This window comes from Quercus robur, chromosome 4 (assembly GCF_932294415.1).
Source record: "Quercus robur chromosome 4, dhQueRobu3.1, whole genome shotgun sequence".
In the NCBI taxonomy this organism is placed as follows: domain Eukaryota; kingdom Viridiplantae; phylum Streptophyta; class Magnoliopsida; order Fagales; family Fagaceae; genus Quercus; species Quercus robur.
Genome location: NC_065537.1, coordinates 75,811,467 through 75,836,488, shown reverse-complemented (window position 1 = coordinate 75,836,488; position 25,022 = coordinate 75,811,467). Strand labels below are relative to the sequence as shown.

The following is a 25,022-nucleotide window of genomic DNA, read 5'->3' as shown; positions in this document are numbered from 1 at the left end:
TTTCACATCACTAATCCAATGCAGTTCACCAAAGACCACAAAATATATATTACATTAAGAGAAAAAAACAGAAGCAACAACTCAATAAGCCCAGAAAATAACAACAATAGATTTATTGATTATATTGACAACAATTTATATCTGGGTTTTCCCAAATACTATCTACCTGGACTCTACTTGATGAAACTTTGACATCTCAGTTTTCAATTTTTCTCACTATTTTTTAAACATAAATTCATAGAGAAAAGCAGAACTACCTCAAAGAACAGACCCACTTGTAAACAAAGAAGACCGGCAAAGGTGGAAGCTTTGGAGACAGAGACTGGATGGAGAGAGAAGAAAAGCAATTAATGCGTTAGCTATGGGTTCAATAGGGTTTTTCAGTTTGGGTTTTTCTTTTACGCTAATGACTGTTTTTTCAAGAGTGTTTAGGGGAGATGGTTTTTGGGGACTCACGTTTTTGAGAGATGAGTTTTTGAGGAAGGAGAGTTTTTATTATCCGGTTCTAGTTTTAGTTAATAGAAGAAGTGTCAGGTGGATAAATACTGAAAAAAGACCTTCTTATTCTCTTTTTTTTTCTTTTTTCTTTTTTTTTTTGGGCAAATGTTAACGGGCACTTAGATTAATGTAGGTCTTATTTAATAAAAAAATTAAATAAATAAAAGAAAAAGACATAAAACGAATCCTAGAGTTTATTTTAATATTTATTTTATCTTTATAAAGTCGGTCCAACAGTTTATAAAGCTGAAAAATATTGACATAAAGCAGGAAAAAAAAAAAAAAAAAAGGAAGAAGACACAAAATTGTAAACAGAAAGTCAAAAAACTATTGTTAACACAATAAACTCTGTTAATGGTGCACGTTAACACAACCTTTTTATTTTGTTTTCTATTTTAAATGGTACTGACGTAAAAAAATGTGAGAGTTTCAAACCTTACATGGTAAGTTTTAAAGAAGTTCAAAAAAAAGTCAGAAACTTCGATTTTATAGTATAAATAGATATATAGATTATCATGCTCTAGTTTTTCTTTTTAGAAGAAGTATTAGGTGGATAAATAGTGAAAAATAGGTTTTTTTTTAAAAAAAATAGTGATGATATAGAAAAATGTGAGAGTTTCAAACCTACATGGTAAGCTCTAAATAAGTCACACAGACAAAAAGTCCAACACCAATAATAATTTGTTATACCTAAAATTTATGCTAAAGATGACATTAATTAATAATTATTTCCAATACCTAAAAATCATAGGCAATATGAACAATATTTTTTTAAAAGATTAAAGAAATTGTTAACAAACTTGGAAGCAGTAATTAAGTTTGCAGCTCTTTATCTAAAGTTGAAAGTAGGGTCCAGAAAATAAGTATTATAAGTTATAACTCAGCCTATTTTATAATTTAAAAAAAAAAAAAAAAAAAAGTCAATCAATAAGCACCGTTGAAGAGAAAGTGACATGAGGGTGAGAAATTACATGGTAGAAAGAAGTTTTAAATTCCTAATATTATCCATATTGGTAGTGTGAAATTACTTAAATGCTATTTTTAACGTCACAATATACAAAAAGTATGCTATATTGGTGGTGCTATAAGTAAAAAATTTAACTCATTAGCTACCGTGCACAACTATCTATAGTTGTGCGTTGTAGCTCAAATGTTAAAGCAACGTAATATATTTTACTTGTGGTTGTAGTTGTGGCTATTGTTTATTGTAGTAGATATTTATTTTATATTATTTTAAGTGATTAAATACTAAAATAAAACTATTGATGTTGGATGTTTTATAAAATAAAGTGGTAAAATAAATAAAATAGCTTTAAGTATTGCCAAAAGCTAAAAATTTTTAGCGCACGTCCAATCCTTTTTTTCCTTTCTCCACAGTTTTTTTTTTTTTTTTTTTTGAAATTATCTCGATTTTATCTCTTTGTAATTTTTTTTTTTTTTTACTCTTATCTTGAACTGTTCTCATCCACTCATTTAAATTATTTTTACTTTTCCAATCCTACTTAGCTATACCTACACGTTCAGGTCTCTTCTTCATTTTCATCCTCACAAATCTCTTCCTCTCCCTCCTTCTCAGCCTCTTCATTCTCTTCCTCACAAATATTTTTTTGATAATTTCAACATGTAACATCTGTTCATGATAATAACTCTTTATCATCAGACCAAGACATCAATAAGTTTTTGGTGTAGACGGAAATTGAACATCAAATCTCTTATTCAACCATCAGAGACTTTACCAGTTGAGTTAATTGAAACCCATGTCTTCCTCACAAATCAGTCTCAGTTACAGAAACAATAAAAATGTAAAAATATTTTATTGTATATCATTTTTTGATTTAACGTAGACTTCATGCACATTAAACACATAATACAAATTAATTGACTAATTTTGTCTCGTGCAAAATCAATTAAATTCATAAAAATTCCTTTAGAAAATTAATTCTTATATTTTTATTACTAAATCTTCCGACTAAAAGTATCATTCATATGTGTTTTAGTTGAATTATAATATAAGATTGTTATCCTAGTTTCTCTGTTTATCTGATTAAATCATTAAACCGAATAGAAATGAAAACTATTCATTTAAGTTGTAATGGGCCGTAGCACCATAAAGCAGTAATCACAAGAGTACTAGGCATGAAGCCCTTTTTTTATAGCGACAAGACAACAATCCAACTTTAGACCATATAAAGAAAATAAAGGGCCCAAATCCTCAAGAGCCTTGCACAATATTGGCCGTATGTTTGGGGTAATTCTGCCGAATGTTTCTTATTTTCCAAATCTTTATAAGAAAAAATATTATTTTGGTGCCAACGGGGATGGTTTAATTGATAAGGCTCGGACACTTCGTCTAACTCACCTAAATTCGAGTTCCACTACTAACAGTCCCTCGTTGGTGGACATCCTTAAGGGTTGGCCTACGAGTCTAAACCTGAGCGCCCTGTCCGGGAGCTGGTGTAGCTTACCTAACCCCCCTTTTTCAGTAGCAAAAAAAAAAAAAAAAAAAAAAAAAAAATTGGTCCCTAAATTTGGGATTAGTGTTAATTTGATCTATGCATTTTGGTAGTAATCAATTTGACCCAACCGTTATTTTCAAATTATAATTAATTTGGTTCATATTATTTTTAATTTATAGTCATTTTAGGTTCAAATTTGGGTTTCTTTTAATTGCTAAGTTAATCTGTGTTTACTAGAGTTAGAAATTGGTAAATTTGATTTGTATTTTTTTTGTTTATTTACTAAGAAAGAGTAAGAAAATGTGAGAAAATTTGTGATTTGACAATAGCGACCAAATTAGCTGTAAATTAAAAATAATAGGAATCAAATTGACAACTATTAAAATTCAAAAAAATATATTTTGCCCTTCTTAAGAAGACCAAAATCCAAAAAGGAAAAAAAAATCCATTTATTCTCCACTACTAATTAAAAAAAAAAAGATTTCTAACTTTCTAAGGTATCTGGTTGAGTCCGGTCCTAATTTTTAAAAATTCAATTTTTGGTCCCAAACTGAACAATAATTATATATAATTTTTAATATCTTTTATTAAAAAAAAAAAAAAAAAAAAAACAGAGAAGAAGAAGAAGAAGTTAAAACTCTCTTATTTTGTCTTGGCCAGGCTGTTTAAGAACTCTTCTTTCTTTTTTACTATTTGTGTGTGTTCTGTTTGTGTAGTTTGTGTGTATTCAAGTGTGCAAGTGAGTGTAAACACAAGCGTGTGGAGAATAATGCTCATCAATCATATTTTGAATGTTTTATTCTATATTTCATCAATTATAATTTGTTACATATTTTTTTTCTTTTTTAATAAATAATTAAAGTTTTTTTAATAAAAAAAAGACACATGACATTACATTGAATAAGGATTAATAAAGTGAAATACTAAAAGTGAGATAGAGATTTGTATTCATGTATAGTAATGTGAAATACAATATTTATCGCACAAATGAAGGACATTATTTCCGTGGGTGATTTTTGCTTAAGAAGCATTATTAGGCATAGTAGAATTTAGCAATATTCAGCCAAAAGACTCTGGGTTTAGGCCCAAAATTGAGAATTAGGCTTTGTACGCTTATATTGCTATTACATTTTTCCTCACTGTAGTTATAATTTATTCCTATACTGATTTTTTTTTTTTTTTTTTTTTTTGAGAATGAAGACTACTCCTATACTGAATTGAAAAGCAGAATGAAAGAACCTATATAATTAGGCTTCAATTGGCTTCAACGGTTCAAACTTTTATTTAGCCCTTAAATTATATGTAATTAAAACATAAACTATTATCATTGAAATTGGCCAATAAAATAGATTCAGAAAAGAAAATTTATCTTATGATATGTGACAAAAATACTAAGTTTTTGTTGAAGCTAATAATTATTTAAATAATTTAAAACAAACAATAGAACTTATTTCATTTTATTTTATATTAAATATTGTGGTAACAAAATTTTTAATTAAAGTATTTTCTTTTTGAGAATCAATTTTTAATTAAAGTTAAATCTTAAACATATTGAATATTGTATGACATGTAACACTTACTTTGAGTCATGATATAAAATGGCCAAATAAAAAGTCATGTTAGACTATTAAAATAATTTAAAATAAATAATAAAAATTCTTTTGGAACGTTTTGACAACAAAATTTTAATTAGAGTGGTATTTTAAACTTTATGAAAGTTTAATAATAGAATTTTAGCTAGAGCAAACTATTTTGAAAATTTTAATATACTATGGTCAGTCACATACCAAAAACAAGATTTTTTTTTTTTTTAATAATTTGATATTAGTTACAATGAAGGAGGGGAGATTTGAACCATAAACGTTATTAATACATTAGAAGGTATCAACCAATTAAAGTACAAGACTTTTGACACAAAAGCATGATGCACAATAATCTTAAGTGAATAAAGTAAAATGATACAAGAATTGTCCGTATGACATATGGAGACAACATTTACTTGTCCCAATCAAAGTGGACACTGCATTTATTATTTATTATAGGCTAAATACTTTTTTTTTGGTTTTAGATTTTTCGGATAGGGCTAAATACTATTTAACCCTCTAAGTTTGGGTCACTTCTAAATATTCGATGTATAAATAGTGCAAGAGCATGCCTTTATATAGGCACAATATGTGTGTAGTACAAATAATATAAGTGTTGGACAAGTACAACAATAAATGGGCCTAAGCCCAATGTGCTAATAAACTAACTTATATACTCAGATTGACTTTGTGTGTTGTGTGCATACTTATTTTGAAATAAACAACAAAACATAAAAGAGACAACTTGTAACATACAAGAAAATAAACAAACAAAAGGAGTTTATAAAATCATATAAGGAAGAGGACAAATATTATGACAACTTCATTCCCTCTTTTCTTTGCAGTTGTGTGATCGATTGATAAGCCCCTCGTTTGATTGCTACTGTAGTTTGATATGCAAACTAGAGATGGTGTATGGATGATCTAGCATGACTCAAGATGAAATGGTTAATGATTTCAAGAAAGATAATATGGAATATAAATGGTGTGCCTTCTGTGAGAGAGAGACTATTTTTTTTCCTTAACGATGGAATGTAAAGAATCTCCCCCTCACAAGGCCTTTCTTAATTATTATCTTAGGAAGAATGAACTCAAAACAAGGGAAACAATAAGCATGTATGTATGTGGATGGATGTATGGAATTTCTAGCTAAGTTGAATTCATAGGCACATTTGGAGAGGGGGGGGGGGGGGTAAGTGGGAGATGGAGTGATATTAGGGTTCTTGTCCCTAAGTGGCCTCTTCACTTTGTTTGAGAAATTAGGGAGTGGGCTTGAGTCTTTGTAAATACACTGTTGCGCTTGACATTGAGGTAAAGTAATTTTAGTAAATAAAATAACTCTATGTCATAGGAATCAAGGACTTTAATACAGGTTGGTACAAGATAAGGTGTCTTCACACCAAGCAAAAAAAAAAAAACTAGTTTATAATCCCAATTTTGGATATCCAATTTTAAAAAAAATAAAAACAAAAACAAAAAAGAGGTTGATTATGTAAATTTAGTAAAATGGTGGGAAATAAGAAATAAGAAACAATGTTACATTATTGGTGTTATTGTTTTTATGTTTACCTTTCATTAGTGATGATTATGTCTTGTTATTATTTTTATTATGTTTATGTTTATGCTTTTTTATATATTATTTGAAGAAAGGGTTGAAAATTTACCATTTGGAACGTGCCAAGCGACTAATGATGTATATGTTATCATTAATAATTTTGTAAGGATTGAAAAGGATTAAGAGTTTACCATTTGATATGTTCAAAGGTCATTGGCAATTTTCACATAAAATCCATAATTTTGCACCAAACATTAGTTTGGAAAAAATGTGGGTCAATAATTAATTCATATTTAATTTGTCGTTGACTTGAAATTTACTATTTATTAGATAGTTAAATAATTTACAAGTTTGTTTTTAATGTGTATAATAATACTCTATGAACTACAAAACAATGTGATTTATACACCTTTCAAAATAATGTTACTTTATTCATAGTAAAAATATTTAATTTGTTAACCTTTACATCCATATGTTAATGGAAAAGTCCTCAATTCACGTATGAAGAATGTAACCGAAGCTTTGTTATAATTAAATATATAACGAACCTTATACTATGATAATTATCAAGAATCTTGTGACAAAATAGTTATCAAAATTCAAATAAGAATTTTTTTTTAGTGTCATTTAAGGTGTATGATTAAGATGCTTTCATAAATTTATAAAATACTTGACATTAATTTCTTGTGCATATTAATTTGTATCATAATTTCAGAATCTTTACACTTATGTTTGATGCTATGTAAAATATTTTTGTAATATTTTAAATAAAATAGTTCATTATCCTGATTTTGGATATCAATTAAGGAAAAACAAGGTAAGATTTATGTGAGTTTAGTAAAATAATGTGAGCTAAGAGCCTTACATTTTAATTGGCATAGTTCAATTGACACCTCTTGATGTTTAATAGAGACATCTAAGGTTTAATTCTCTCCTTACCCATTATAACTATGAAATTATAAAAAAATAAAATAAAAAGTAAAATGGTGCGGAACAAAGAAAGAAGAAACAATGTTTCAAATATCATTATTATTATTGTTATTTGTTTTTCATGTTTATGTATATTAGTTATATTTGTTTCAGAATTATTGTTTTTAATATGTTTAGGTTTATATTTATGTTTAAATTAGAGTGTCCTAACGAAAAGATTATTATTTCCCACTTTCTTTTATTGTTCTTAAAACCCATGGACGGTACTTCATATGTTATTCTTCCAATATTAAGTGTATGTTTGGCTTCAGATTAAAAAGTCAGCTTATTTTACTATTCAATCTATTTTTTCTACTATTTATGGGTTTCACTGCACTTTTTAGTACTATTTACGGGTCTCACTGTACTATTTCAACTAACTTTTATCTTTATTTACAATACTTTCAACAAAAAATTTTCAGTTTTAGCAAAATAAACAGATCCCAAACAGACCCTAAATACATCATCTTGTTCTTAGTATTATTGTCTTAATGGTTGAATATTCCATGGCTTTATATCTTTTTATACATCTTTATTGTGGTCAAATGTGTACTATCTTAAAAATAATGTGGGAGATTTGTCATGATTTATGACTTTATATCCTACGGAAGAGAGGAAATAATCCATGATTAATAACTTTCTTAAATACACAATTAATTTAGATTGTGGGTTTGCAACAATCCACAATGGGAAGTTTGAATAAGGACCAAGAATTTATCTCACTCTCATACAAGTTCATAAAGGGAAAAGTTTCTTATTTCTCTTCTTTCTTTCAGTTATAATTTTCACTCCTCATGTTTCAAACACCCTCGTTGTTTGTCTACTTTCATTTTTATATCTTTTCTTCTCCTTTTTCCTTATTCTTATCCTGTGCATGGCTCTTCTTATTTTCTTCTTCCCCTTATGTCACAGTAGGTGCTGTCCTAATGTGGTTGGGCAGCCTTTCTATCACATCAGGCTCTTCTTTTGTTGAGGTTATAATGAATGAAGACTTTTGGGGTTTATTTGTTTTATTCTGATAAGTTATCTGTTGCATTGAATGCAATTACGTCAGGTGGATAGCTATGGATTCAATAGGAAGATTAGGAGGGCATCCTCAGACATTATGTGTACCTCGGTGGTATGTCTTAGGTATTTCGGTTATCCTCAAATAGCACACGTACCGCGGTGATGTGTCTTAGGTCATTGGGCATCCGCAGATAGAACACGTAACTTGGTGGGATGTCTTAGGCTTTTGGGCATCCTCGGATGTAGTTCGTACTTTGGTAGGATGCCTTTATGTCCATGTACATTTATCTTGATTGGTTCAAATGGTTTAGTCATGCCTAGACCGAAGGTTAGGGGCCCTATAAGGTCGGCAATGTTGTTTCCTTAAGTTTGGGATTCCACGTCCCGACATATCCTTTTGTGACAATCATTATTGTGTTCAAATGTGTACAATCTTAAAAATAATGTGGGAGATTTGTCATATATTTGTACCTATTAGGAGCCAAATGCATTAATTTTTTGGAAGATTTATTTGTCTGTCTAAATTTTAATTCGAACAATTGAATCCAGTTTAGGCTTAATAGAATTGGGTTCTAAATCTTGTGCATTTTTTTCCCAATGTTTATATTAATAGAATTTTTAAGCTCGAAGGGAAGCTATCCATTATTAATGAAAAATAATAAAATCTGCCTTTTTTTTTTTTTTTTTTTTTTTGTACTTAACATGATGTATTTGGTTTAATGACCCTTTTTATAGGATGACAAATAATCCTTTCAAAACTTTGGATCCCAAAGTTTGGTATGTAGTTTTTATTTTATTTATATTTTTTTAGGGATATTTTCAACTTATGAAATCCACTCTGAATGATGGCTTTGGGTTCCAAAGTTTGGTATGTAATTTTTTTGATATTTTCAAGCTATGGCATCCACTATTAGGGTCTATCTGGTTGGGAAGATAGAAAAGTGGGAGAATTATGGTTTTAAAAACTGGACTGGACAGGCCGGTTCAACTGGGAATCGATACTACTTCAGTTAGAAAACCCCCAAAATTGGCCAAAATCGGTCAAAAACCGAGTTAAATTGGAAATTGAAGGCAAAAATGGTTTTGCCTCCAGTCCGGTTTTTAAAACCATGAGAAGAATAAAAAATAGGGAAGGAATGGAAAAGTGGGAGGATAGAAAACATTTTAATTTCCCTCTTTTGTGTTTGGTTGGGAGTGGAAAAAGTGAGTTAGTATAAATTTACTCATATGTTATTAATTGTTTAAAAAATGATGTCCAATTAAAACAAAAAAGTGGCAAAAAAAAAAAAAGGCAATCACCCAAATTTATTAAAAAAAGAAAAATCATGCCCTAAAAAAAAGTAAAAGAAATAATCACTTATAGTTTAAGGAAATAAAAAAAAGAAAAAAAAGAAAAAAAAAAAGGCAAACAATGTGTCCACTATCCAAGAAAGCACGATTTTATCAACAACAACATTAACAACAACAAAAAAGAAAGAAAGAAAGAAAAAAGAATATAGGAAATAGGCAACAATATATCCAAGTCCAACATGTAAAAAGAAAATGTGGTAGGTCAATCATCGACTACAACTATTTCTTCCCCAAATTGGAGAGATACAATTTTGGTGGGCTAGGAGATAAAACACATAGGCTCCACCAATTTTCCATCAAAACAATCATAAAATTAGTTTTTTCTCCACTTTTCTCTTTTCTATTTTTCATCCTCCTTGTTTCACCCTTAACCAAATGGACCTTAAATGATGACTTTTTATCATTAGACCAAGACATTGAATAGTGTAAGCGGGGGATTGAACCTTAAATTTCTTATTCAGCAATAAGAAACTTTACTAGTTGAGTTAACTGAAACTCACAGTTTGGTATGAAGTTTAATACATTAAGGACGTTGTAGAAGTAATGGGAAAGTTATGGATAGTGAATGGAATTTAGGGCCATTTAGTAACATTGTTTGAGTTTTGTGGAAATACGTGTGGGTGAAAAAGTGTTGTGGAATTACGTGTGGGTGAAAAAGTGTTATGGAATTACGTGTTGTATTGTTTAAACAACGAAAACTGTTGTTTAAACAACACTAACAAACAAGCCCAATGTTTGAAATTATTTTTTGATATAAGATATAAATTTTACTCTAGTATAATCTAAATGTATATGTGTGTGAAGCTCCCTCCTGAAGATTTGAACCCTAACCCTTTTCTCCACACCCCACAAACACTTATATTTATGGAGTGACCATTGCACCAAGGGTGTGCGGTGGTTTGAAAACATTATTTAACCAAACGTAAGATAGACAAAGAATTAGCATCTCGAAAATTTTTGGGTACTAAATAATGTACTCAAAAAGCAGACAACTGAGATCATCTAAACTATCATACTTGATTGAAAAAGGTGATTAATTATCATGTATGTTTTAGTGTTTCATTAGTTTGAGAGACCAAAAATTAAAAGGCATACTATTTTGTATTTGAGCATAACCATATTTTCCAAAAAATGCTTTCATGATGCAATCACAATGAAGAATGTTTGAAGCCTGAGCTTCTGTTGTTGATTTAGCACATGAATTAAGGCTAAGGCAAGACACTAGTTAATAAGTAGAGAAGCTACTGAAAATGCTAATCTTGGCTAAATTGAAAATGATTAGAATAACCATCTTTGAATTAGACGGAAAAGACTTGATAAATGTTGAAGCAAGTAAATTATTATGGTATTTTTAGCAATCATTGATTCATAATCCATCATTATATTGTGTACGATTGGATAGCCAAAAATAGATAACTAATATAGTTTGGGTTGATACTAAAATGATAATTTATTATTGACAGTGTTATGACTTATGACACTATACAAGAAGAAAATAAAAATTTGAGTCTATTAGTTTTGTTTATAAGTTTTAATCACCAATAAAAAAAGATGGTAATTTTTGAGGCTGCACTTTTATACAATGAAATAACTTAATCTTTCAAGCATGAAAGCATTTTTAATGCATTCAAGAGTAAAAAGCCTAAATTTATTTTAACTGATCAATATCCTGCAATTGCAAAGGTATTAGCTAAGGTGTGCATTTGGCATTTGCTTAAAAACCCAGTTTTTTTTACTATTCAGCTTATTTTTGCTACTATTTATGGGTTTCATTACACTTTTTGGGACTATTCATAAATCCTATTGTACTATTTCAGCCACCTTTTAATTTTATCTGCAGTACTTTCAGCAAAAAGTTTTCAGTTTCAACTAAATAAGTTGTTCCCAAACGAACTCTAAGATTCTTTGTTCATTAAATGACATAAAGAGATAATGGCTAAATGTTACATGAATATGACATCTACTTTAGTGATGCAAAATACTCAACTTAGTGAAAGTTTGAACAAAGACTTAAAAATTACTTGCTATTATATTTGGATTGTCCATTTATTTTTTTTACAGTATTTTGAAAGTAGGAAAAGTGACATTAGGTATAGGAGATTGAGTATAATGTTAGGGAAAAATTACGTTTCTTGAGTTGGAAGAATTCAATTTCAAGAAATAACTTGGCATGTTTACATTTTTTTTTTTTAAGTAAATATTCAATTTCAAAAGATAACTTGGAATGTTTACATTTTTTTTTTCAATTTAAATTTTCAAATGCTGAATTAGAATTTAACCCAAATGACTATTTGATATGTTTACAAATTTTTTAAAAATTGAAAATAAACTTTTCAAAATTTACTTATTAAAATAAAAGTCTTAGTATATTTTCATCTTATATGATTTGAAATGTACGGTACGGTGTCAATTGCATGATGGTTCATCTCTTTCTTTTTCTTCTTCTTCTTTTTTTTTTTTTTTTTAAAAATTTTTTTAATAAAATTTATAGATAAAATAAATTTTCAATTTTGACATCCACACCATATTGATTTTTTTAATTATTTGACCAAAACACTAATTGGTTTTGGTGTTGTAAGTAGAACTTGAATATCAAGTCTCTCTTATTTGATGATAAAATACTTTATTAATTGAGCTAATTTGAATTTACAATAATTGTTATTCACTATTTACTATTAGAAAAAGACATTAATGGAATCATTTTTAGTGTAAATGAGATTCAAACCTTAATTCTTTGGACAAAAATAAGAGACTGAGAAAATCAGTAATATTTTTACCTCATAAAACAAATGTAGAAACTCATATCTAGTTAAGTCCCCAATAAATATGCATTAAAATTACTTATGAAATTGAACCAATGTCCATGATAGCATAGTAAAATCTAGATATAGTTCTTCAATGTACAATAATTTAATTTTTTTTTTATAATTAATTTCAATCACATAATTGTATTGAGTGACACAACAAATTATATTCATGTTATATATTTGTAATTTTTTTTTTTTTTTGCTAATAATATTATTTATAAAAAAATTATTTTATCCAAAAAAAAAATAAAGTTCCCTAAAAAAAATATAAGCAGGACAGTCGTTGCTCCGTTTAACAAGTAACAACTAACAGCAGACCAGAGTCCAGAGGCTGAGAAAATCATAAAACCTTAAAAGAGATCGATCAATCCTCCTGGTATGTACTGCAGTACCTCATCTCTTTCTTCTCGGATTTGGGGTTTTGCATTTGCTTCTGTGATAGTGATTAGTGACTCACCCACACATCCATTTTTGTTCAATATTTCGATGCTTTCACCATTAGTACACTTTTTATTTTCGATGTTCTCTTTAAAGTTTGATTCTTTTTGTGGGGTTTTGTCTGGGTTCTAGATGGGTTATGAAAGTTATCAAATTTGTCTAAAAGTAATAGCATAGGGAAAGTGCCGCTTAAGTGTTTGATGAAATTCCCCAAAGAAAGTGTAAAGATAAAAACATGGTTGTGGGTAGGTTATTCTGGAGCTACAATATGAGGTTTTTGGCTGCATTGATTTTAGCTTTTGGCGTGATTTTTGGGCTAATGAGCTTTAGCTCAAATGGCACTTCTTGGTTTGCAAGAGCAAGGTGGAGGGTGAGGTTGTGGGTTCAAGACCCACCTTGTGTTTGTGTAAATTACTAATGAAAAATACTTGTACTTTTTCCTATTTGATTTGGTTTAGCAGTGAGAAAATGTTATAGGAGTTTCATTTGACCTAGCCTTATTTCCTTTTTTGTGTTATGGTTTCCTTATGAATTTGGTTTTGAGCCCTATATAAAGATGTAGATTTGGTATAGGTTTCTTTATTGTTGTATAAAATTCTCAAGTTCTTCTTTGGATGCTAATCATCCTCGAAGTAATTATTAGGAGGCCTTACCCTGTTGAGTTGGTCACTCTCATATTTTATTATTTTTTAAATTTATTCAAAATGAAGGGTTTGTGTCAGGGAACTAGTGGTGCAAATACTTGTTGTAGAACAAGGTAGGTTTTTAGGGCTCTTTTAATCTGATACCAAAAAAAAAAAAAAAAAAAGGAGTTCTATGAACTGTCAGATTTTATTTGATGATGGCCTATGTGTCAATAGGCTTCATCTTGCTTTTCATATGTCCTTTAGTTGTGTGTTTCTGTTTTATTTATGTCAATAATTGTTGATGACTAAGAAACATGATTGTTTGGGTTAAATTTTTGGGCTGTTAGAAATATATACATTAATATGTGCTGCTGACCTTGCAGCTTGAACCTCTCCCCCCCTAACCCCCAAGCACTTCATGCATGGGGAGGTACCATCCCACTGACAAGGGTGGGGGGTATGATTGTTTGGGTTAAATATTGGGAAGCAAATTTAATTAAATGGAATTTTTACTCTTGTTTAATTAGTTTTGGAGTGGGTCTTTTGATTTTATACATTGCTTGGAACCTGAGGACCTGATAACATCCTGGTTTGCATTAGTGGCCCAAAATTCAAGCGGTTGATATATTGAGTTTGGTACCCATTATATGTCATATGGACTTGGGATAAACATGAAGAATAGCCTAATCCTCCATATCGCATATTGGTTTCATAACTGTAGGACTTGGCTCTTGGACCATGGTGATTGTTTTAGGCAGTTATTTCTGTAGTGTGATGATATGTAACCCTTAATTTTGGTTAGGACTGGGAAAACTTTGACCAGTTGGTAATTATGTGTAATGTGTATACAGAAACATATTCCGCCTAAAGTTTACTTAGAAAAAATGAAAATGAAAAATGGTAACATATTGCATTCCTAACTAGTTTCTGACCTGATTTGTCTAGATAACTTGATTTGGTAGCTTGCGTAGTTATGGAAGCGGAATGATTGATGCATACCCTGAAGTGGATTTTTTTGTGCCATTCTTGAATTTGTTTGAAAACCTGAGTCATGCATGAACATGAACATAAGCATGCTTGTAAATGTCATTGTTTAATTTCATTTTTCTGCAAATTTTTATATAATTGTAGGATTTTTCCATCCTGGACTAATGTTTGAAATTGTGTTTATTAGGCACTGCATTGGTTTCTTTCTCTTGTTGCCCATGCACAGTTATTTATCAGGAAATGTATATAGTTTATCTTGACACCTTTTTTTTTTTTTTTTTTAATTTAATTTTTTATTTTTGAGAAGAATCTTGACACCAACTGTAAATCTGCCATATTCATTTTCTCTTTTCCGTTTCTTTTGGAATTTAAGGAACATGCAACTTGCTTAATTGTATTTGATTCTATGACAAACTGATTAAATAAATAAAAAAAGAAAACAGAAAGTTAAAGAGCATTGGCATGTATCTCAATTTTAATCTTCACATTTAAATTTTAATAGGCTTAGTCCAACTTCATGTCTAATTGTATTTGTACGGTCATAGAGAGGGGAAGTGGAAATTAGAAGAAAAATCTCTTTACTTTTGAATAAATGTATCAAAGTGATAATTCACTTGATGGAATCTATCAAATAAATTTGTGCAATTAATATCATTTGCCTAGATTAATTTGTAGTGTCCTTGTTAACATCCAACTCAAAATTATCAAATTAATGGGCAGTTTAGGTGGTGGGTGCTGTAATCCGTCACAATTAACCGATTTGTGCACATTAATTTGTAGATCCATCATCCATCCTGCCCTATCCCACTAGTTTAAAACGTGGGTGCACAATGCTCATTGCAAATTGATCTCATATTAGTGTGTTTATTACAAAACATTATAGATCAGGGTGGACATTGCAACTGATCATAGTATAGGTTCGAGATCTACTAGTGACATCATAATTTCTAGCTACAATTATCCCCTAATTTAATATTTATATGTTTTCTTTCATGTTTGTACTTGAGATTTTCTGTTTTTTTGATGAAATATCCTGATTATATATGTCATGCATGGATTTTAACATTCTCTTTTCCTATTCTTGTTCAGCAACTAAGATCGTGTAGCGGAAAGCATGGCCAAGCATCATCCAGATTTGATTATGTGGCGGAAGCAGCCAGGAATTGCTATTGGACGACTTTGTGAAAAATGTGATGGAAAGTGTGTAATATGTGATTCCTACGTGCGCCCTTGCACACTTGTTCGAGTTTGTGATGAATGCAACTATGGATCCTTTCAAGGTCGCTGTGTTATTTGTGGAGGAGTGGGTATTTCTGATGCCTACTATTGCAAAGAGTGTACACAGCAGGAGAAAGATAGGGATGGATGTCCAAAAATTGTCAATTTAGGGAGTGCCAAAACAGATCTATTCTATGAACGTAAGAAATATGGTTTTAAGAAAAGATGATGAGAATTGGATGGACATATGTGTACTGCTATTAAACTGCTTTTTATTTTCTCAGTTTGAGATGAAGAATCTTGATATGTCGGGATTATGAGCATAGTATAGACACATATGTAGGCTTTTACATTGCTTTTATTATGCTTAAGCACTGCTGAAGACGGCAGATTTGAAATGCTGGAGCTATTTTAAAGTATTGAGTTTGTTTTCGTAGATACTACTGAGTTTTCACTTGTTATTTACAAAAGCTTCTGTGAGGACTACTATGATTGTTTTCTGTTGTGTACATGAGCTGTCACATCTCAATTTATTGACATCTTGATGTTGAAATTAGATTCCAGATCAGAGTGGGTAGATCTTATAGGAAGTTTAACTTTTATTTGAGAGGTTAGACTAACTTAACCCTTAATTTGATTCTCTCTTTTTGATATTATTTTGTCCATTATGTTTTGTGCATTAATCTCAAGTTAGTGATCTGGTTTTATGTACTAGATTTAATGTCAAGTATCTTGGGGCAGTGGCCATATATGGTGTGATCTTTGTGTGAGTGAAAATGCAAGTACTTCAGAAACTATTAGGATGTGTATCTCAGTTAATCAAGTTGCTGTAGTAGTAAATTCTTCTTGAAAGGAACCTGCCATGTTTAATGGTGTGGTTTTCCTAAGCCATTACAATAGCTTGGAAGAGTAAGCTCCCTTAAGCTTGGTTGGGCTCATAATGGCTCCCTAATTGGGCAGGCCTAGGCCCCATACCCAACACAAATGATGACATTTGATATTGCAATGCACTATCCTACGCTTGAAAATGTGCTTCATATGCACATGGATGTGGATGCTCCTTTGCCAGTAATTCGAGTACCTTGCCTAATGCTACCTCTTTCCAGACGAGAGTATTTCTTCCTTCTTCAATGCAGTGGACAAAAGCGGTTGTCTTAGATTTTGTTTGTGTAAAATAAAGTACCAAATACATAGAATCACACAAAATCACCCTCAACACATCAGGTACTTCATCAATGTGCTAAGTTTTTACAAAATGATATAGTAACATCTAAAAATAAATGACCACTGTACAATATGCAAATCATTTCCCCCCTTATTTTATTCCTCTCTCTCTCTCTCTCATCCACAAAATTCTTTTCGGCTAGCAATGGAGGAAATAGGACTCTGCATCATGCAAGGCTACGGGGTTCCAACAATGTGACTGGGGAGATTATGGAGGTGGCGTTGGGGTGGGTGTGAGTTTGCAAATCAATTGGAAAGTTGGGTGTGAGTTTGCAAATTGATTTGGCTGTGATTGATGGGTTTTGTGGAAGGTTGTTGGGTCGAGAGTGGTGACACTGGCCCTTTGCGTGGGTTGTTGAGTGTTTTTTTGGGTGGTTGTTGGGCTTTGTGGTGCAGTGGCTGTGGTGGTTGGATTTTGTGTGAAAATTTCTAGGTATTTGAGCAGTGGTTGGGTTTTTGTGAGGGTGGTTGCTATTGGGTTTGGTGTTTTTATTTTTATTATTTTTAATTTTAATGGATAAAAGTTGCTGACTTGCTGCTGGATTTTGGAATTGGGTAGGTAAAAAAATATTATTTTAATTAGCGGTATTGCAAAGGAAAAAAAAGAAAAAGAGATATCGGATGTGTTTAAAAAGTTACCTATAAAAAAATGATTTGCTAAAAAGTGGGTAGTTAAAATAAATAATGAAATTTTTGGTGATGTAAAATAGATTTATTTATTTCTTTTGCACGTTGGGGGTTAAACACACTTATCCATTGGTATTGAACAGAGAAAAAAAAGTCTCTCATGCAACCCAAACTTCAATACACTTTAATGGCCAATTTGGAGGGAGGGAGAGTAGAGTTCCAACTAGATTAAATTACAATGCAGCATTACAGTGAGCTACTCATTTGATGATGAGATTAAATAGCACACCATTGTTTAACTATTCAAACTAGATTAAATTACAGACTATGTTCTCCACTCCAACCTGACACACTAACCAAGTTCTCTTCTTGCACCAAACTTCTGAAATTATCTAAAGCCATGTCTATCCAAAGTCTGAAATGAGCACTTTGAGTTAAAACTGAGATCCTTTACCTTCCTACTGGATTTTATAGGACTTGGAAGGCCTTTTGAGCTTGGATATCTACTAGAAACCACTAGTCTTGCCAATCCTACCACCACTTGGCACTTCAGTAGTAATAAAGGATATGAGTTTATTCTTATATGGTGAAGAGCTTTCAGAGCATGTATCAAAATTCATGGGCCTTATTTTTCACGAGCTCATTGATCTTGCCTTTTCCTTTGCAGATTTAGTTGCATTCATGTAAGCTGGAACAACAGGAGAGCTTGACAAAGAATTATGATCTCCCAAAGAGCATGGTCTCCTATAATGAATTGATACTCTGGGAACAAATGTTGGAGAATTCAATCCTTCCAACTTACTCTGTCCCTCAACATTTCTTAGCTTAAGTTGCCTTCTTTCATAGTCCTCTCTTTGTCTTCGATTTGAAGTCAAAGCTGAGTCCAAATCTTCAAGTTCTCTACTTAGGGTAATTTGTGTATTTACCCATTGATCCAACCAATGCCTTCATCTTCCACTTACTAAGTTTTGATCCATATCTGCTGACTACTGAAAATATTTTCAGTTGAAAACATCAGTAGTTGAACCAAAATTTGAGAAATATATAATCATAAGATCATAAAGCAAAAGGACCTTACCAGATGGATAAACCACTACTCCTTTATCCGTTCTCTCTTAAGCATGGTCTCTTTCCTACTCATAAACAATGCAACTGACTCTTCCTTTGACAAAACACTGTCATCCCACCTTCTTTGATTCCTTGTGTCTATCTGAAAATCATAACATTTTGCCATCCATAACTTAGAGACAAAGTAAGTTAAAATACTATAATGTAAAATGGTTAAGCAGAAGACTAATGTTCCTGAAAGAGATAAATGAGAAACAGGTTTTTATGGGAGTTGTGTTGTTCACAATAGAACAAGCCAGTTCTTGCAGCATCACATACCCTTGTTATCTTGTCTTTCCAATTCTGCGATTGTTCACTTCCATCATAATTCTAAGTGCCTTCCACCATTCCAAATATTCTTGCGCAGCCTTGTGACTGAATAATTACAGTGGACTGGAAGAACTTTAGGGTAGTTATAGTTTGGCATCATACTGCTCTGCCTCACAATTCCCTTCTAAGTCCACAAAGTTTTCCTTGCTTGCAAAACTCTCACAAATATTTTCATAATTATACAATCTGTGAGAACTTAAAAAACAGGTCTAATTTGTGTTCCCACCCCCCCGCCACTATTATTAGAGTTAAAAGTAGACATAAATTTTCTGTCAATACCAAATTCCTGATATATGTTTTCTTCTATCCGGCAGAACTATATCATATACATAGTTTCCAACACATGTCAATTACCAGAAAAAAAATAAAATTTGAGAAAGGAGATATGAGATAGAGAGACCTTCTTTAAACTCACAAGGTAACCCTGAAAGGCAGACTGAATTCTAGTGGCAGCAAATTCATGGATTTATCTCACACAGTGATGGTTGGACTGAGGGGCTTCACCTTGAACTCTAATGACTGAAAACTCTTCCACTTCATTTACACATTGATGGTTATATTGAGGGGTGAACTGGACAACCGCAACAACAATTAGAGCAGTCGTAACAGCTGCTTCAGCAGCAGCAGTGGTGGCATGGGCCACAGCAAGAGCATGCTTGATCTGCTCTTCCCCAGCCTCACCAAGAGTTCTTTCATTTAATGATGACGGTGAAGTGAGCGAGGCTAATCTTTTGATCTTAAGCCCTCCAAAAATCCTGATAATTGTTCTAGCAGTGAGGAACAGAATCAAAGACCAAAACTGAACAAGTAAGCAAATTAATTTACCATTTCTTGTTTAGAGTTTGTCTCTCTTATAATGAACCTCTGCACTATGTTGAACCAGCTCTTCTTCTTAGCCATTGGAGAACCAATAAATTACATTGGTCTAAGAAGGTTCTGATTGATTCTGCAACTTCACTGGTAGGGTGGTTTCTGGTAGTACATACATGCATCAGTTCAGAAAAAGAAGTTAAAAACCAATACCAATACAGAATACTATTGATTAGTACTTATCAAAAAGAATACTATTGATTAGTAATGGAGCAGATTAGTCAGTGAACTTGATGACAATTGACTCGTAAACTTTTACTCCTTGTAAGATTTGAAAACTGGATTCTAAGAAGAATAAGGTAGAACCTCAAAGCCACTTTGCAAAAGCAATTCTCTAGTTTCTCAAATTGCCAAAAAATTAATGCTTTGGAAATTGTACATTAGTACATCTTTGTAGAATGTGAATGATATTTAATAATTTCTTACCAATCTGCAATATCATCTATTAATGGTATTCAGCAAATCAAACAAGATTCACCACATCAAGAAATTTATTTTCTCTTCGACATGGATGCTAAGTCAGAGTGAAAGTCTTAAATTCTGGTCAAGAAGAGGACTAGTCTGCATAAAAGAGGAAGCTGTAGAATTGGCATGCTAACAAGCATTAGTGAGGATTTTCCTGGGATTTGATCAACCCAGCGTTTAGAAAATCACTAATGCCACTCAGCAATGTCTTCCTAACTGCTCAAATCCTTCGAACTAGGTGTTTTGCATTGCACAATAATGGCTGCAATCCTCAGAGCGACTAGTAGGTACAACTGCAGCTACCACACCTTTAATAAGTGCATGGATTGAGCTTTCACAAATTGTCTGAGAAAGTACTACGGATTTACTTTTAGCCAACCAACTTTAACAGTGTATCACAATTTGGTTCCTCATTTGATCTTTGCAAACAAAGCTTGCACCTAGCAAGCAACTCTTCCTTTTGTAGTAACTTCTACTAAGATCCAAAATTTGGTTCCCTGTTTGATTTTAAATTCAACAAATCATTTCCAATTGTAGACAGGGGGTTTAAAGCTACATTTAGGGAATGATTCCCAGTCATTGCTTTGTGACAGATCATGACCACATGCCTGCCGTAATTAAGAGCTTGAGAAATATCGGCAGCCTTTCCTTCGAGCATGGCTCTATAAAACTGCATTCCAAATAGCCCAAGGAGTGGCTGCAATTACAACAATAATAGAATAAGAAAAATCAGTATCCAAAGAGCATCTCTCCACCCAAATAGGAGCCAATTAGTACCATAAAATGAGCTCCAGGGGGAGCACTTTAAGATAGATTTCTAACCAGTTAAAAATATATATATTGCAGAGAATATTAATCAATAATGCATGCAATATAAGAAGTTAAAATGAAATAACTATTGCTATTCATTTATTTAATAATAAAAATTTTAACATTTAAATGAAATTCTGATATTTATGAAATACCTGCCATCTGCAGCACAGGTGAAATGAGAAACAGATTTTTTTTTATGGGAGTTGTGTTGTTCACAATAGAATAAGCCAGTTCTTGCTGCATTACATACCCTTGTCATATTGTCTTTCCAATTCTGCGATTGTTCACTTCCAACATAATTCCAAGTGCCTTCCACCATTCCAAATATTCTTGTGCAGCCTTGTGACTGAATAATTACAATGGACTGCAAGAGCTTTAGGGTAGTCATGGTTTGGCATCTTACAGCTCTGCCTCATAATTCCTTTTCCCCGCAAAGCTTTCCTTGCCTGCAAAACTCTCCCACATATTTTCATCAAAATTATACAATCTGTGAGAACTTTAAAAATATAGGTCTAATTTGTGTGTGTGTGTGTGTGTTTTTTTTTTCTCCTGCTATTATTAGAGTTAAAAGTTGACATAAATTTGCTGTCAGTACCAAATTTTGATATATGTTTTCTTCTAACAGGCAGAACAATATCATATACATAGTTTCCATCACATATCAATTAGCGGATAATAAATAAAATTTGAGGAAGGAGATATGAGATAGAGAGACCTACTTTAAACACAAAAGGTAACCCCAAAAGGCAGACTGAATTCTAATGGCAGCAAATTCATGGATTCTCTCACACATTGATAGTTGGACTGAGGGGCTTCACCTTGAACTCTAATGACTGAACCTTCCACTTCATTTACACATTGATGGTTATATTGAGGGGTGCTGGTGAACCAGACAATCTCAGCAGCAACTAGAGCAGTTGTAACAGCTGCTTCAGCAGCAGCAATGTTGGCATGGGCCACAGCAAGAGCATGCTTGATCTGCTCTTCCTCAGCCGCACCTAGATTTCTTTCATTTAATGATGATGGTGCAATGAGCGAGGCTAACCTTTTGATCTTAAGCCCTCCAAAAATCCATTTCCTTCTCCTATCCTGATAATTGTTCTAGCAGTGAGGAACAGAATCAAAGACCAAAACTGCACAAATAAGCAAATTACTTTACCATTTCTTGTTTTGAGTTTGTCTCTCTTATAAAGAACCTCTTCACTGTGTTGAACCAGCTCTTCTTCTTAGTCATTGGAGAACCAATAAATTACATTGGTCTAAGAAGGTTCTGATTGATTCTGCAACTTTGCTGGTAGGGTGGTTTCTGGTACTACATACATGCATCAGTTCAGAAAAAGAAGTTAAAAGACCAATACCAATACAGAATACTATTGATTAGTAATGGAGCAGATTAGCCAGTGAACTAAATAACAATTGACTTGTAAACTTTTACTCCATGTATAAGAATTGAAAACTGGATGCCAAGAAGAATAAGTTAGAGCCTCAAAACCATTTTGCAGAAGCAATTGTCTAGTTTCTCAAATTGCCAAGAAATTATTACTTTGGAAATAGTACATTAGTACATCTTTGTAGAATGTGAATAAAATTAAAGAATTTCTTACCAATCTGCAATATCATCTATTAGTGGTATTCAGCAAATCAAACAAGATTCACCACATCAAGAAATTCATTTTCTCTTCAACATGGATGCTAAGTCAGAGAGAAAGCCTTAAATTCTGGTCAAGAAGAGGACCAGGCCGCATAAAAGAGGAAGCTGTAGAATTGGCCAGCTAACAAGCGTTAGTGAGGATTTGCCTGGGATTTGATCAACCCAGAGTTTAGAAAATCATGAACGCTGCTCAGCAATGTCTTCCTTAACTGCTTAATCTCCGAACCTGGTGTTTTTCATTGCACAACAAAGGCTGCAAACCTCAGAACTACTAGTAGGTACAACTGCAGCTACCACACCTTTAATAAGTGCATGGGTTGAGCTTTCATGAATTATCTGAGAAAGTACTATGGATTTCTTTTTAGCCAACCAACTATAACAGTGTACCACAATTTGGTTCCTCATTTGATCTTTGCAAACAAAGCTTGCACCTGGCGAGCAACTCTCCCTTTTTGTACTAACTTCTACTAAGATCTGAAATTTGGTTCCCAATTTGATCTTAGATTCAACAAATCATTTGCAATTATAGATAGGAGGTTTAAAGCAACATTTAGGGAATGAGTCCCAGCCATTGCTTCTTGACAGATCATGATCTTGTGCTTGCAGTAATTAAGAGCTTGAGTAGCATCAATAGTCTTCCCTTGAGTAGCAGTAATTAAGAGCTTGGCTCTATAATACTGCATTTCCAAATAGCCCAAAGAGTGGCTGCTATTACAACAATAATAGAATAAGAAAGATCAGTATCCAAAGAGCATCTCTCCATCCAAATAGGAGCCAATTAGTACCGTAAAATGACATCCCAGGGGAGCACTTTAGGACAGATTTCTAAACAGTTAAAAAAATGAATTGCAGAGAATATGAATCAATAATGCATGCAATACAAGAAGTTAAAAAGAAATAAATATTGCTTTTCATTTATTTAATAATAAATTTTTTACATTTAAATGAAATTTTGATATTTATGAAATACCTGCCATCTGCAGCGCAGGTGACAATGCTTTGATCAATCTATGCAAGGAACAATATTTGTTTTGAAATGACATTTTGTGCACATCTACTGATCATCATGTCGCAGAACACAACATGTAGCCTGCAATCATCAAATCACAGCTGATAGCCAACCCAATAACTCAAATAAATTATTATGTATAAGAGGCATTAATGAGGTGAAATTTCAAACACGATACAATACCTCTTTTAGGCATTTTATCATACAGCTGCATGTCCGAGCATATATGGTTTGCAACTTTGCATAATTTAACTATAAGAGATATTGATGAGGTAAAAAAATTGAACATATGGTAACCAAAATTTAACATACCTCCACGTTTTGAAATTCCAATAGAACCTTTATCAGTTCCAAAGCTAGTCTCTGTTGCAACAATGCAAGAATTAGCTTGGGTTAGGTTTTGAATTATTGAAATCGTATTGTATTTTAAATACAAACACAGAATATTTTCTTGTATTCAGCTTTGGACATGTAAATACGTAATGAACAATGTTATGAAACCAATTAAATATCTAAACTTTTTTCCTCTTTGTTTATTGCTGCTCCTTCTCTAATGAAGTGGTCACGATCAACATAAGTTATGAAATAGTCTAGATCATTTATATCATACTAATACTAGTCGCTAACCCGTGCGATGCACGGGAAAACTATTAGAAAATAATAAAGCATGCATATATTAAAAGACAATTTAAGTTCATGTGTGCTTGCAAGGGATACATACCTAAATAGTTCTTGCGGTAGAAATAAAAGCCTTATCTTTGAGATAAAGAACTGATGTAAACAAACTAACCTTACATAAAACAAATTAATAAAAAAAAAAAAAAAAAAAAACATAAAACTGATGTCACGGGAAATTCAGCCACATAGTAGTAATATATAAATCTCTTAAAACCTAAACCTAAACGTAAGGACTAAATATTTATGCGCCTTCTCTTGCTTTCCTGATGTATTTGGTTAAAAATATAAAACTGATGTCACGGGAAATTTAGCCACATAGTAGTAATATATAAATCTCTTAAAACCTAAACCTAAACCTAAACCTAAGCGTAAGGACTAAATATATAAACAAACTAACCCTACAAAAGCTGAACTTTATAAGCTAAAATCTATACTGTGAGTTGTAGATCTTGAATGCTATACCGTGCGTTTAGGGCTTCCTACATCTGGAGAGAGAGAGAGAGAGTTTGCAGAAACCAAAGAAAATCTCTCTATAGCTTAAGAAACACAATATAATAAAATCAAAGAAATAAAATTTTCAGAGGACAAAATATTATAGATAATTTAAAAGAATTTTGGTTTAATTCTTGAAGCGCAGTTAGAATTTTGGTTTAATTCTTGAACACTGAATTGAAAATTGATTATATGAGTATTCAATGGTGAACAAAGTACTATGTATTAATTAATATATATACAAAACTAACCTTACAAAAC

At 31.9% G+C, this 25,022-nt stretch overlaps 3 protein-coding genes across 12 annotated transcripts in view; 2 read left to right on the top strand and 1 right to left on the bottom strand.

Moving 5' to 3' along the window:
• The window catches only part of LOC126724239 (protein TIC 20-II, chloroplastic), a 39,964-nt gene that overhangs the window by 2,451 nt on the left and 12,491 nt on the right, over window positions 1-25,022 (bottom strand). For 3 of the 8 annotated variants that reach the window (XM_050428739.1, XM_050428737.1, XM_050428740.1), the window contains exon 1: window positions 258-455. The exons of the other annotated variants lie outside the window; for them this stretch is intronic. The gene's annotated coding sequence lies outside the window, so the exon portion shown is untranslated. Of the gene's footprint in view, window positions 1-257; window positions 456-25,022 lie in introns of those variants that run through there. 8 annotated transcript variants of the gene reach the window in all.
• On the top strand, window positions 12,488-15,981 carry LOC126724248 (PHD finger-like domain-containing protein 5A). Of its 2 annotated transcripts, XM_050428757.1 has the most exons (3): window positions 12,507-12,602; window positions 14,465-14,519; window positions 15,367-15,981. In XM_050428757.1, the coding sequence occupies exon 3, from the start codon at window positions 15,392-15,394 to the stop codon at window positions 15,722-15,724; it is 333 nt and encodes a 110-aa protein (XP_050284714.1). In that variant the 5' UTR covers window positions 12,507-12,602; window positions 14,465-14,519; window positions 15,367-15,391; the 3' UTR covers window positions 15,725-15,981. The 2 variants fall into 2 exon arrangements, with proteins under 2 accessions (XP_050284713.1, XP_050284714.1); XM_050428756.1 differs by lacking the exon at window positions 14,465-14,519 and having other exon boundaries at window positions 12,488-12,602.
• Window positions 12,519-25,022, top strand: part of LOC126724245 (PHD finger-like domain-containing protein 5A) — a 52,445-nt gene continuing 39,941 nt past the window's right edge. The window contains exon 1 of one of the 2 annotated variants that reach the window (XM_050428750.1): window positions 12,519-12,602. The gene's annotated coding sequence lies outside the window, so the exon portion shown is untranslated. The remainder of the gene's footprint in view (window positions 12,603-25,022) is intronic. The other variant, XM_050428753.1, reaches the window with a different exon arrangement.